At 51.1% G+C, this 15,334-nt stretch overlaps 1 protein-coding gene across 1 annotated transcript in view; it reads right to left on the minus strand.

The window, feature by feature from the left end:
* DOCK1 (dedicator of cytokinesis 1) overlaps positions 1–15,334 on the minus strand; it is a 490,559-nt gene that overhangs the window by 158,736 nt on the left and 316,489 nt on the right. The window contains 2 exon segments of the mRNA XM_079137291.1: positions 6,717–6,811; positions 14,200–14,301. Of these exon segments, the coding sequence (XP_078993417.1) occupies positions 6,717–6,811; positions 14,200–14,301 (197 nt within the window).

The raw sequence follows: 15,334 nt of genomic DNA on the forward strand, positions 1-15,334 counted from the left end.
TCAGCTTCCTTGGCGAGGAGAGAGGTTCAAAGGCAATGCTATGAAGTGTGTGCGCTACAGTCCAATGCAAGCCTGCTGAGCTCTCGGGGTATTTTCATTATACAAAACCTGAATTCCCACTGTATCCCTGAAAAACAAAATATTTTTTTTTTCCTTTTGGTCCTTGGCTTGTGATGTCACCATGCATATGTCAACAGATACTGTGTCCTCTTTCAAAGGAAAAAAATAATTCTCAGGTGAGGTTAAAATTGACAAGCGTTGGATGTGCAGGTCGATAGTAAACCAATAAATTTAGAATATAAACTAATTAAATTAGCAGCAAAAGATCAGCTAAGACCCCCGGCTTCAAAGAAAGGGCAAGGCGCTGCGAAGTTGTAATCCCAGGGTCCCCATGCTCTGTGGCCATGCTCCCAAGCCGCACAAAGCCTGTTCAGCTGTGTGCGCTTCACAGGGGCAAAGCGTCCTCTGTAGGAGGCCGAGCGGGAAAGCAAGCACACAGGCCTTCAGGCCCAGCCATCCTCAGGCAGGGCCCACAGCCCCTGCAGCAGGTCCCAGCACCCAGGCCAAGCCCCTCTCCCCCACCCCCAGCCCTTGGCACAGGGCTGCCACACGTGTGAAGCCAAACGGCAATGTACCTGCAAACTCGCTTTCTGAGCAGGAATGGACTCCTAGGACACCCCGCATCCCAGGTGGACTTCCTTTGAAGTCTCACGGCCTTTCCTCTCCTGGCTCTGTGCCAAATTAGCTTTGGCAGAAAGATCAGTGAGCTCGCCATCCTGGACTCCGACCATCTGATGGACGTTACTTATGAGTGGCAAACACACTCTACTTAAAAGGAGAGAAACTGCTAAGCTACAGAAACGTGGACGGGACGTTTACCACCTGAGCGTCTGCATGTTGGTACGGATCGTGGACATTCAGCAGCGGGTCGTAAGAGGAAGGGGGCGGGGAGGCCACTGAGGAGGGAGCCAGGTGCACGGGGTCCTGATGTGGAAGGTGCCTATGTGAGCCCACAGCTGGCTCTGCGCCAGGTGCTCTGGGATGGCAGCCACGTAGCCACCTCGTGAAAAAGGGCTAATAACAGAGACTCAGGAAAGACAACGGAACAGGACTCACAAATCTCACGAACTCTCGGTGGGGACCGAAATTCCCCAAATGAACGGGCAGCAGGAGGCTAGCTGATTCTGGACCTGGTGACATCAGACAACAGAGTCTGACTGAAGGTTTCCAGTGCCCTAACGTCACCACCCAGACAAGACCCTGGAGCAGGCCAGCAGCACCCGCTCCACCTGCTCAGTTACCACCCGCCATGGCTGCGGCCAACGCGCAGGCTGGGGACATCTCTAGCACACCAGAATCCAGACGATGCTCTTGCGCTTCCTGTGGGCAGAATTCTGATTCCTAAGTGACCACTCCCCTGTGGTACTCTCCTGTTCAGTCTCATGAGTCAAGACTCATCACCGACTTGTCAGCTCCCTGAGAAGTGGCCATCAGTGAGTCTTGGAATGGTTAAGTTCCTCCTTTTGCTCTCTCTTCTAGTCGGCTTCAAGAAAACTCCAAGTTTTCTCTATGCTTTACATGTTCTCTTCAATAGTCATGATCTGCGAGTCCTTTCTGACAAAATGTACTCCATCTCCAACGAAAATGTGCAGGAATAAACCACAGATGAAACACTTATTCTCCACTAGGCCCCATCCCAATCTGGGCAACCTAGTCAGTCCAGGTCAAAATCTACCGTGCCAACGGAGAGGGCGCGTGAAACCACTGACCATCACCAACAGCAATAGCTCTGAGGAGGTAAAACGCTGGCTTTGCTTGCTCTCATCCTGAGAGCGGAGGCTTGGTGTCCATCAGGCCTGTGCAGAATTCAGGTTGCGGTGGGTGGATTTTAAAAAATTCTCTTGCAAGTCCAAACAGTGGACAAAGGGGAAAGGGCTGCTCCCTGCCATGCAGTTGAAATGAATAAGCCGAATTCTAAGAATCTGAATATGACGCTGGGCACGGCCCTCCTTACCACGGCTCCCTGCAGAAATGTCTTTCTCAGGTGGGATTAAAGAAGCTGATGACAGACGCTGTCCTGGCGGTGACGAGCAAGTGCCATGGACCCAAATCACAATTCCAGGGGACATCATTGGCATCCCATGCCCTGCTGGGGTGAGGCCAAGGCCTAAGACCACAAGGACACTCAACCAAGTGGCTGCATCCCTGTTAGCAGCTGAAACCGTCCTGACAGCAGAGCAGGACCTCGGACCTGCCCCCACACCCCCACCCCAGGCGTGCATCCGAAGAGGCTGCTGACAGGAGACCCAGGTCAGACGGTGGCTCTCAGCTGCTGGCCGGGCAGGTCTCTGGTTCCGACACTCCTGAGCTCCTTGAGGGAGATCAACACTCCGGCCCCCTGGGACGGCCGTGACGCACACTGGATACTTGCACGCAAGCAGGCCCGACGACGTCTGAACTGTGCTTATCTCAAATGTCATCCTGCCATCTGGCACCACCATCCTAGCACCGAGCTGTAATGTCAGGCCACTGCCAATCAGTCACTCTCTTCAACGCAGCTAGTGTGCGGTGACGGTCCTTTGGGACACCCACCCAGTCTTCAGGCTTTGATTCTTGATTTACAAGTTTCTGCACCTGTCTGATGCATGCTGCCTGTAATTACCTCTTACAGGTCCGGCTTCTGGGGAACGTGAGTTCAGAGACAGAGCCGAGCAAGCATGCGAACATTTAAGAGACCACAGAGGCGAATTTTCTCAATTTCTCAGCTGTGGTGGTAAAACGACGTGTCCAGCAGTGCCATTAAAACTTAAATACAGACTCCAGAAGCTTCCAGGAAGCACAGCTTATCCTACCGAGGCGAGGCGGTGCCTGGTGCACGCCGGGAGGAGGGGAGCAGACAGGTCTGGCAGGCAGAGTCTAACCTGTGAAGTCACAGGCCAAGAACTCTGCCAACGGGAAGCAGCTGGAGAATGCGGCGGTGCGGGCCTGTGTCATTTTTGTAGGGAGACGGTTTCATCGGCTGGTGGGAGATTCTGTCCTTCCGTGGGCCCTGCTGGCGGTAGGAGGCACATTAGCAGAGGGCATCTGCTCCAACAGCTCGGGTCACTGGTGAAGGAGAAGCTTCCATGTCGACATTCCCTCGGGTAAAGGACCCGGCTTGCATTACAGTTCTCTTTTAAGAACACCAGAGTGTGAATCCCAGGACACTGTCTTGGGGAGACAGGAGGCACCCAGACGAGGAGTTCAGAGCTCGGCTCCGGGCAGGACGTAACACCCGCCCGTCCAGTTCAGCACGTGTCCTCCGGTGAGTTAAACCCCCGCCTCTGTTTCCGAACCTGCAGAGTCGGCTGCCCTGGAGGGTGAGTGAAGGTGCCAAGGACTCTTCTGCACCTGAAGTTCCCACATCAGGCCCAGGGCATGGAGAGCAAGCCATGTGCGGCTCCCTCTCAGCTCCAGAGCCAAGTGCGCAGCACTTCGGGAAGAGTAGACGCATCGTGCGAAACGAAACGAACCTTCACCACGAAGCTGATGTCCCAGCAAAGGTGTCAGAGACTTCAGGTCACCAAACCAGGAAGTGGTAAGTGTTTGGCCCCATGGTGGCAATGACCTCTAAAGCCCATGGATTGGGCTTCCGGAAATCAATGTTGTTTATTCCACAGAAGGGGCAGCATTTGAGGGTCGTAGAACGTGGGGACAGAAGTCGTGATGGCCAGTGCTGCTTCTGCAATTGTGTCCCAAATGCGTCCTTCTGGGTGACCCTTCTGCAGCTCATGGTGGCCTGGGGACGTGCCCTGGGCCGTGCGGGGTGAGGAAGGTGGGTCTGCGTGAGCTCCTAAGGGTTGGAATCTCTGCAAACACAGTGCCTTTGCTTGCAACCAAAGCCCCCATGCACATACGCAGGCACACGAGGACACCTGTGGACACACACACATCACTCACTCAGTCACAGGAAGCTGCAGTGGAGGAACGTGGTCCCCAGTAGCATCAGCACATCCCAGGAGAAGCCAGACAGGAAGGAATCCTGGAGCAGAGTGTGTGACCACCTTGGTGATAATCACACAGCTCTGGGGCAGCCGGCACAGGGCTTGGGGCTGGAGGTCCAGGGTGCGTCATGGCACAGCAAGAAGAGGGAACCAAATGGCAGACAGGCTCTTGGTCAACGATAAACACTAAAAATGAATGAACAACGGACTGTGCTCTCAAGAGGATTACAGCTCACTTTGGGAATCTTGAAAGTTAGGGTACCATGAAGTACAGCTTTGGGGAGCCACTCACATCTGAGCTTTGCTGGGGGGTATGGAATTCACAACCTGAATGGCCGGTCTGCCAGGGCTACCCTGGGGCCAAGCAACATGTGGGTCGGGGAGCAGAGTCCTGGGCATCTCACGGACTAGTGAGATCTACATTTCCCTGATGGTGGTTTTTTTGTTTTGTTTTGTTTTGTTTTTGTTATTCTTGCTGATTTGTTTGTTTTTGTGGTGTGAAAAAGAAGCCCATTAAAAACACTTCTGTAGCTCTTTAGAGTAATTCTTAATTGTCAATCACAAAAGTAAATCCTAACCAAGAAAAAGGAAGAAAATACTAGTGATGTAAGTCCCTAATTATCTAGATGAGAACCCAAATACCAAGAGAAAGCCATCTGCATGATCAAAACCTGCACAGCAGGGGCGAGGCAGAAGCAGAGGCCAGGACCTTGCTCTGCTCCCCAGGCCAGGGTTGTGTCTCCAGCAGAGTCCAGCCCTGCTGGGGTCCTCGCCCTGTGGTCCCAAATGAGTCTTCCTGGGAAAGGAGATTTCAGACACAGCAGCATCTGGTTTGAGCTGCACAGCACTGCTTCCTGCGCAACCCCGTGGGGACCTGCCCACAATCCTGCAGCTCGTGGAAAACAAGGCCAAGTCTGTGCCCTTTGTCACAAAAAGAAGCAATAACCAGGAGAAGCCAAGAGAAAGGTTGCTACTGCTAAGGACTTGCTCAGGAGGGGACAAAAGCCATCATAAAGAGGCAAGGCCATCAGGGAAATGCAAATCGACGCCACAAGGAGAAACATCACAGACCTACCAGGATGGCTGAGATTAGAAATGGTGACGGTTCCTGTGAGGGTGTGGATGTGAGGTGTCCCCCACAGAAGCTCGCGGGTTAGGCAGTGCTGAAGTGTTCAAAGGTAAGAGGATCAGAGTGACAGCTGAGACCTAATCATCTGATTAATCCATTTGATGGCTTACTGGGTGGTAACTATAGCCAAGGTGGGGCGTAGCTGGAGGAAGGACGTTGCCAGAGGCAGGACCTTGGGGATTATGTCTTGCCCCTGGCTCTCCTCTCTCTCTTCCACTGCTCCTTGGTTGCCATGAGCTGAGCAGCTGTCCCCCACTATACCCTTCCACCATGATGTTCTGTTTCACCTTGGGCCCAGAGCATGGAGTCGGCCAACGTGGACCCAACCTCTGAAACCATGAGCCAGAATAAACTTAACCTCCTCTAAGTGGTTCCTTTCAGGTATTTTGGTTATAATGACAAAAAGCTGACTAACACGATCCTAAAGGCGGGATGTGGACAAATGGAACCTCTCCTCCTCTGCTGTAGGAATGGAGAACAGTACAGCATGGTCTGGCAGTTTCCCATGAGCTCTTGCATGCAATTGCCATATGAGCTCACACTGTCCTCCTGGGCATTTATGTCACAGAAAGGAAGACTTCTGTTCATTCAGAGGCCTACACGTGGATGCTTGCAGCAGCTTTCCTCAGAAGAGCCAAGACTGCAACTAGCCCCATATCCACCAGGAAACTAGTTAAGCAAACTGAGGTCTGTTCATCCATGGAATATTCCTCAGCCACGAAAAGGAACAAAATACAGACACATGCAGCAGCCTAAATGGGACTCTAGGAAATTAAGCAGTGAAAAAAGCCAACCAAAAAAGGCATATACTCAGTAACTTCATTCATACACCGTTGCTGAAACAGGAAAGTTTTAGAAAAGGAGAATAAATCAGGGGTGGTTGCCAGGGACCAGACCCGAGAACAGCATGGGGTGGCATCGTACAGAACTGAACGGCACTAAGGGACACACCAGGAAGGGAGCAGGTCATGTGCAGCACTACAGTCCTGCAAAGTGTCACCACGGAGGAGAGCGGGGAGCAGGGTGCACATCTCCCTGTCTCATCTCTTACAACTGCATGTGAGCCTGCAACCATCCTACAAAAAGTGCAACAGGAAGACAGAGGCCGAGAAAATCCTCTCCCAGATCCCACGCAGCCGAGAACTCTGTGATCACTGCTGGTACGCACAGAAATGATAAACCCCAAGGTGCTAGAATATTCACCAGCAGCCTTCATGGGGAGATGAGAAGCAAGGCATAAGGTTAATATTTCATGGAAAAATGCTCACGAGGGTTTTTTTTAAATCTGAAATATGTGAAACATGTAAGTCCTTTCAAAAGCTGAGCACAGCTGAGACTCACTTTGGCTAAGAAAAACATATGGTTGAAATGAGACAGGGAAGTCATGGCAAGCAGCACCTCTCTGCCCGAGCAACTGGCTCAGGCTGCTTCTCTAGGGGACAAAGCCCCAGTGCCTAGTGCCCGGACTCCCTGTGGACATGCAGAAGTCACCAACACGCCATGTCCCCTCCCCAATGCCACCCGCATCACAGGAGGGGCGGCACTTGGTACGAAAGCCGCCTGACCCCCATACCACTTTGTTCCCATGGGATGAACGCACTTACTTGTTCTGCATCATGTTCATTATCACCCAGTCGAAAGGGTACACGTTCTTCCCAATGAGGTTCTTGAACATGATGAATGTTTCCATCAGAAAATCCTGAAACGGAAACACACGGTTGGATCATCCCACACAGGAAAAGGGGGAAGTGAACACCCAAGAAGGCACGCGTGGCGAGATTAGAGGAGGCTCTTATTTTTAGCCGAACAAAAGCATTCTGAAAACCATTGAAGATGTACAACGTGGGAGTGGTGTAGCAGCTCTGTCTTTGTTTATCTGGGACCCTCCTGACCGAGCTGCAGTCTCCAGCATGAATTTTGAAAGGGTCCCTGAGTGAGAGGGGCATCATGATTACATGTACACGTGTGTACATGTATGACTGCACGAATGGTATGAATCTACATCGTGCACAACCATAGGAATGAGATGACGTACACCATTTGTGTACAATAAATCAAAATGCGGTCTATAAAAATAAGAAAATAGAAAGAAATGGTCCCTGGGTACATCTCCCTACCAGTCAAAAAGAATAGATCCCCAAAGGCTACAAATACTCTTTCTTGCCCTTTCTGCTTATAGGAGAGCACGATCTTTTTTTTCCAAACCTAATCGGCAAGGTTGTAGCTTTTCCTTTTTACTCTAAATCCATTTTTCAAAAGGAACAACCCCCATTCAGTCCAATAAGTCCTAATATTCTCCCTCCCTTCTTCTTATGTCACTTAAAACACACAAGGCATGCCCGGGCCATCTGCACACATTCAGCCTGCTGCAAAGCACTGGCGCCTGTGGGCTCTTCACCAAACCCTTCCACATGGCAGCTCCATCCTGCTGAGCCATCGGTCACGCCTCTGTGTCCCAAGAGGACTCTCTGTCCTTCCCAGGCTGACAGCAGGGTCAGCAGGGATCTAGGTGTGCTTGGCTCCCCACTCTGTCCCAGGCTGGTAAGAGTGTCACAGTCACAGGAAGGGCTCTCCAGGGCCTGTTGGAGGTAGGATGATTTCCTACGCCGAGGCCTTGAGACTTGCTCTGTGCTAACCTGAACAGAGCAACGGTCCTCCTGAAAAGAGCACATCCCAGAAGCCCATGTGTGCTCAAGGCCTGCAGGCGGGCGGGGAAAGGCAGTGGCGAGTGGGCTGAGAGAAAGGAGGCCGTGGTCAGAGAACGCCGAATGAGTGGATATTCCTCATTTATTTAATCTATTGAATCATAATTAGGTGCAGTGGCTGTGAAGGCCAAGGTGGTGAACAGAATTGCAGCAGCCAATAAAGCAATTCCCAGCAGTAAGCTCTGCACCAGGACCACTCGCAGAGAAGCAGGAGCGGAATGTGTGAGCACAACCGGGGGATGTCCAAAGTGAACCTGCCTTCTCTGCAACCTGGAGAGCCACTCAGGTTCCTGCAAGTTGTGTCTGCTCTGTGGAGGGCTGTGGAGTGCCCAGCCACGAAAAGGACTCGGGGAGCCACCGAGGCCACCCTTTGTCCCGGGAGGCCTCTAGGTCAGGAGGTGAGTGACCTGGCCAGGAGGGAAAGTCAGTGCAGATGTGCTGCAATCTCTTCCTGGAGGCCTGCAACCACCAGACCTCAGGGTAGGAGCATTCCAGGTGTCCCCCAACGCACAGCTGGCTTCTTCCCCCAGTTAAATTACTGAAATTTGCATTTCATGCAGCTTCCTCACTTTGTCAAGATTTTCCCATTCCGATGCCCGGGTTGCACGTTTTGCTGGTGGAGTGCTAAAACTCAGCCGCCCCTCCGTTCCCAGGCATTTGCTGGCTTTCTTGTGTTCACTCCTCGAAGCCTGATAATTGAGATGCAGGGTCTGGTTCTCATTATTCTGGAGGAGAAGCATCTTTCTCCAGCTCCTTTTCTTCTCTCAGAGACGCATTCCCGTACTTCATTAGCATGGCTCAGCTGTTAAATTTTGGGACTTTGCTGAACAAACAGAACGCTGCTAAGAGTGGGAGACGGGGTTCTGCAAGGCTTCCTTGTGGCTCTGCATAATTCACTAGCCACGGTGGTCCAAGCAACTGCATCTGCCCAGGAAGGCTTGTGAGGCAGAGCAGCCTGTAAAACTGAGGTCCCCAGTCAACAAGGGATGTCCTGTGAAAGGTTCATCTTCCAAACCTGATTTATTCCCAGCCCACATTTTAGTTTGATTATTCATCGGGTGTCCTAGATAATAAGTGGGCAGCTCTAATAATAATCTTTAGTGCATTTCAGAGGCAAAGTCTTCTTATCCTAAAGCCATCTGCTTCTCTCCATTTCTAAAACACAAGCTTCAATAGAGAGGCATCCTCTCACACCTGGGCTGCTGCAGGGGAGTGCTGACCCTCCACCTGTGTCCATCTTTAACCCTTTGACACACGCTTCATTCGGAGTGATCTTTTCATTTATGAACCAATCAAGGTCCCAGCACACTCCTGATCCTGCACTAAGCCACCTCTGAAATGGCTTCTTGGTGTCCCTGGACTAAAGCCTCTCAATACTCAGAACAAGGAAATGACCATTCTGCTGTCAAAGGGGTGACGGTGCCAGACAAGGGGCATCAGAAAATTTTCAACCAATCTGATGAAAGACTGTCAGGAATAGAATAGCTGTTGAGTTTTGATGGATTTCAGTTCCATCCAAAAGATTACTTGATAAGTGCAAAGGGGACATGTGTGCGTGCAGTGGAGACACTGGCAGTGCCTCCTTTTAACCGAGCATCGTCACCACTGTGGGCCTCCGCATGCCCTCCCAGCGTCCTGAGTGACGTAACAGGAAGCATTCAACACCAGCTCTGAAACACTCTTGCCTAAAGACTGAGCTTGAATTTTTAGGCAAAGCTTTCAGATTGCAGGACAGACTGGGATGTGGCGAGGAAAGACAGACAAACTGGTTGAAAGGTATGACAAGGCAGATCCCAACAAATCCAGACTGGGGACAGAATCTTGGCAAGGTGTCTTCAAACACTCGAAAAGCAACGCCAGGAGAAGAAGAGAAACTAGGATGCTGGGTTTTACTGCAGAAGAAGAAAGAGCATCAGGGGACATGAGCCACTCGAGAGATGAGTCTGGGCTGGGTCCTGACTTGAGTGAGCCCCTCGTGCACACAGTGAGTGTGAGAAGGATGGAGGAAACCTGAGTCCCCCGGGATGAGGGACAGCTGTCTCTTCCTGAGAAGCCATGGAACCACTGCAGGCCCCTCACTCCCAGGGATGCTTGCCGAGCCCCTGGGGAGAAGCATCCTGACAGCTCTCGGGCTCTCAGGGACTTGCTGTCGACAGAGACACTCAGGGAAGCACAGAGGAAGCACCGTGTGAAGGACCGGCAGCAGAGGACTCAAGTGACGAGAACCCCTGCTCTCCCTGCACGGTGCCTTCAGCTTCTCTATGTTTGAGAATCTTCGTGCTACCTCCTCAAGTACTGCCGGGAGATCTGGTGTGGTCGGTGGGCTGCATTGACGTCGAAACCCTGGTTGCCACACTGTACCAGTTTTGCAAGGTATCACTGTCGGAGGAACCAGGCAGAGGGCTGCAGAACCCTGCTCGTGATGCTGCAATGACCTCAGGGTAACAGGGTCATTCAAAAAACACATGCTTTAACAAGGATTCTGAAACAGTTAGTGGGAAATCAGCAATTAAAAAAAGAAAACAAGCAAAGAACACAAAGGTTTTCGCACTGCCTAGGAGATCTGCTGTGGCGACGCCTCCCCACCACCGCCCGGGGCTCCAGGGACGCCTCTTCCCTGAGCACTGCCCCCACACTGTCCCCTCACCCACTGTGCCAATGCCCCACCACTGTCTCCTTGCACAGAAGGTGCCTGACCCCCTGCTTCACTCCAGCCTGTCCCCTGGACAGGACTGTCCTTTCAGAGCAAAGATGATTTTCGTTAACTGGAAGGATTCTGGTTGACTGTGAGCCACGAGAGCTGCAGGACCTCAGGTCCTCCACCGTGCGGATACAGGCTGGTCGTCAGTGACCAGCCACGGAGCGAATTCACTGTGGAAGGGTTCTGCTCACCCCGGATTCTCCGTCCAGGGTAGAGAGACTTCATCAGAGCCCCACTCACAGGAGAAGGTCCCAAGGAAGAAAGAGCAGGTGTCCAGAGCCCGGCTCCTCTTCCAGGACACGGAGCAGTGGAGATAGGCGCATCCCCCTTTGCTGGCTGTCACACTGGACCTGAAGACAGCAGAAGCCTCTTGGGCAGGGACACCGGCCCTGCCAACACGCCTGCTTTCACGTTCCCGTAGGTTCACGCAGTGTGCAGCCCTGGCCTCCGGTCGGTGATGGTCACCTGGGACTGACAGCTGAGATGCAGTGAGGGGCAGGGCTGCATCCGCCTGCAGAGGCCAGGACAGGGGTCAGGCGGCTGGGGCTGCAGGCTGACGCTGCGTCAAGTGGGAAGGGACCCCAGCAAGAGGGCTGGGAATTGGCTGAAGCTCAGAGGCCTGCCTGGCCCAGGACTGGGGAGTCCACAGGAACCTGCAGGCCAGCTCTAGATAATTAGGTCCTTTAGACACACAGGTCCTGTGGCCCGCCCTCTGTTCTCACCCTGCATCCCCTCCACACCCACCACACGCTGCCTCTACCCGCTGTGTCCTGACACCTCACTCTTCACTCAGGCCCTCAACAGCCATTGGCTGAAGGCCATGGGGCTGTAATAGTAAGAAACATGCACGGTCTCGGCCCAGGGTCCTGGGACGGAGTGCCGAAAGCCCCTGAGAATTCCCCGTGCACTGAGAACCGCGGCACATTCATGAGACCCTCGTGAGCAGACCTCCGTCCAGGCCAGTGAGGTGAGAGGGTATGTGGGGCTGAAGGACAGAGATTGGAGCTCCGGGCTGTCAGCCCCGCCCCCAACCCTGCAGGGGCTGGAGATTATGCTAGAAGAACTCTGAGAGGAGATTCCATGAGCTCAGGCTGCTGTGCAGCCTGGGGTGCCAGGAGGCCTGGCGGGGACACACGTTGCTGCAGCCACACGCCCCCAGGCTCTCTGGTGCTTCCGCTGGCTGCCGCAGTTGTACCCTTTACAACAACCCAGTGCACCTAGGCCAGGTGTCTCCTGCGTTCTGAGAACAACTCCAGATAATACGGACCCTGAGCGAGGGTTGTAGGAGCCCCTGATTGACGGTATGGGGTCGGAAGTGTGGGAGCCACACAGGACTAGCAAGCGGACCTACGCCAACCCTGGAACCTCTGGGTCTGACGCCAGCTCAGGCAGTATCAGAAACCATCTGAGCCATGACACTCGGGACACTGCGTAGAACTGGTTGCCGTGGGAGAAACCTCCACACGAGGTCACAGAAGAGTCCCTGGTGAGGGTGCAAATACCCATTTTGTTTTTCCAGAGCCATGTAGTGGGGATCTGTGATGAGAAGCAAGAAGACAGTCTCCCTGGAAGGTCCAGCACCGTCCTCAGCCCTCCGCCTGGTGATGCAGGCTCCGGACAAGCTGTCTGCTTCTGTTCCGGGTGCTGACACTTGGACTCAGGGTGGCAGTACTGTGGGCAGATGGGTGTGTCCACTGCAGGGTCTGAAGACGGTCGGGGGCTCAGATCTTCAAGGACAGGATGCCCCACTGTGAGGGAGGACTGTGTGGACTGAGTCCATTCCTCTTCCTTTCTAGGTCCGCACCTGCTTTATCCTCTCACGGCCTTGGATCAGAGCGCCATTGGAGGGACAGTAAAAGCAGCAGCTTTGTGACACATGACTTGGCACCAATAATTGCTGCCACTGTGTACAGGAGCAACTCACCTAAGCAAGAAGGGCTGAACTTACAAACCTGGTGGACTCTCTTCAGAAGGAAGTTTCCAGAAAGCAGCTGAGATGGTCTCGTGTTGGAATACTAAATACCTTCCAATTATTTCACACAAAATGATCGTTTGTTTTTTAATAGTTGTTAGGGTAGAAAAAGAGTCAAATATTCTCTACCCACAATTAATGGACAGGAACAGATTTTACAAAGTTTCTGATGCATTAACAACAATAAAAATGGTTTACCATCCCTGAAGTAAGAATTTGAGATATACAAATCACAAATGCCATTTGATAATGGAAATGAAATTGTCTGCAAATAATTGATTTTCTGACTGGCCATGCCAAAAGGAAAAAAATGTCCCCTGGGAAATTAGGACCACAACATGGAGTAAACATCTGAGTCTCTGCTGGAGGAAGGAGAGAGGGCACCCGCCTGGAATTCATCAATTACAGCAATATTTAAACCCCGTGTGTCATGATCACTTTCCACAGCACACAGGAGCCCCCGTATCAGGAGTTCAGATGCCATGTTTCTAACAGTCTCCGTGTGTGGGTTTTGACCGTGACTGTTCTGCTAATGCGCAAATTATTAACTGGAATCTTCACTTTGCAGGATGGGTAATTTTTCTCATTCTGAAAACTGTTATTATTTAGCCTGGTATTTTATCTATGAAATTATTCATAGAGCTTCAAGTTATAACTATTCTTTTCACTGACCGAAGCAGGATATATGGACACATTTAAGATTCAATTATGGCACTACAAGCTGTAAATACAAAATCTGATTTCAATATGCCATGATTTCACGTGAATCCTAGGATAAAATGTGATGTATATCTCATATTTGAGTATGCCTCTACTGTAAACTATTCATTAATAGTCAAAGAAAACCAAAATATACATACATACAAACAGGAATACTTTCTTGTACCCTGATTTTTATGTAAGGGAAATTGCTATAATTTTGAGGTATAGATTCATTTTTGTTCTTAGAATTTTATCTACCTTCCTACCTACCTATTGTGGCAACAATTAAATAATTGTCCTAGAAAAAAATTCCTTGACCAAAAAAAAAATCATAAAAATCATTCTCTTCTTCCCATCCCTTAATCAGATAGATGCCAAGCACAGAGAGCCCTGTTGTGCACACTCCAGCCAGGTTTGCGTACTGCGCAGGAACCTACGGGTATTCTATAGGAGCTGGTGGATCCCTGGGAGTAAAATCCAGGAGCTCACGTCAACATCTGATTGGGAACTCTGCCAATGGGATTGGCTGCAGCTTCTCAAAGGATATAGACCATATGGCAATGGAATTTCAGGTCACTGGGGAGCCATGAACTTTGTCCATGATGCTTTTCCTAATTAAGTTGCATCAGAGTTCCACTGAAGGTGACCAGAGAATTATTTGGAGGAATGTTGATGAGCTTCCATGATCAAAGCTAATTAATAATGGTGTGCAGTTTAAGACCAGAAAGCTGCCAGGCTTCTACCAGCCAAGAATGGGAGTCAATGACAGTCCTTGCAGGAAACATCTCCAGCTGCCACCCACCCCAAAGCACAGGAGAGGACTGACCAGAGAGGACAAGAGGTTGGTTCTCCAGATGGACACTGGACTGGAGTCTGCAGGTCAGGATTCTGGTCTTATCAGGAACAAGACTTAAATCACTCGAGACACGTGCTTATGCATAAATCTATGTAAAATGGAAATACCAATGTCATACAGGCATATAACAATAGATGAAAAGGACACCCACCACAACATCAGTCCTCATCTTCCCGAAAGTCTTGATCAGGTGAGCATAATGATAATCTTCCATTTGCCGTAAAATAGCTGTCATGCACGCCACGAAGTTCCCCTGTGAATGGATCAGAAGATGGAATCAGACGGGAGAGAGAACGGTTGGGGAGGGTTGCTGTCAGTCAAGGGTCGGCTTCTAAGCCATCTGAGAGAGACAAGGGGGCCAGGTGGAGCCCTGCATCCTGCCAGGTCTTGCTCAAGGCTGAGAGCACAGGACTAGTCCCTTTCGACCTTGAGATTTTTGGAAGGAGTGTATATTTCTTTCTCCCCGACTGCATTAGATGCCTCCCGACACGTGGTTGTCCAGACTGGAAAAACAAACCTTTAAATATTTTTGTATTAAATATGCAAAAATTACAGGCAGGATGGAAATCAAGGTTGCTCGTGTTTTGTGCTCTCCTGGAACTTGCTGCCCTCATCATCAAGCACCCCATGTGCGTGTCCCCTCCTCTCGGGCCATGGCAGAGAGAGGTCTTTTATTGCTCAAAATCTGCCTGTGTCCCCCTTGGCCAATTTAGAGGCAATCGCCACCGACTCCGCAGTGAGTTATGGTCCAATTCTCTTCCTAGAGAAGATCGGTGGGAGGAGAGCGGGCTCACCAGAATGTCAAGTGAGAGAGTTGGAAATTTCTCATACCAGACAGAACTGGCTGCAAAGGGAAAGGAGAGGAAAGAAGAAAACAGCAAATAAACTCAAGACGTAGAGAAAGTGAGAAGCCAGAACAGTGAGCAAGAGATGAGGCCAGAGTGTGGCTGTGGTGTGTGGGTGTCTGTGGGCTCAGGTGGGAGCGTGCTGGGGGCGTCCCATTGCAGTTCCCACCCCCAGGCTGGGGGCTAACGACTCTGCAGTGCCTTCCTTGCTTTTAAGTGTGTGCCCCTAAATTAATGGCATTTTATGACATAGAAGCCATATATTTCCTCCCATTAGACCAGCACAAGCCTGGCAGAAGCATAGGACGAGGCATAGTTTCAGACATGTCCCTATTTTCCCCTGGTAAATGAGCGACCAAATTGTGTTCTCTTACTGACTCAACTTTTTCCAGCAAAGTATCTGAATGCCTAAGTGTCTGCGGTGTGAATCGGGAATGTGCA

This window comes from Sciurus vulgaris (assembly GCF_902686455.1).
Source record: "Sciurus vulgaris genome assembly, chromosome: 4".
NCBI lineage: Eukaryota > Metazoa > Chordata > Mammalia > Rodentia > Sciuridae > Sciurus > Sciurus vulgaris.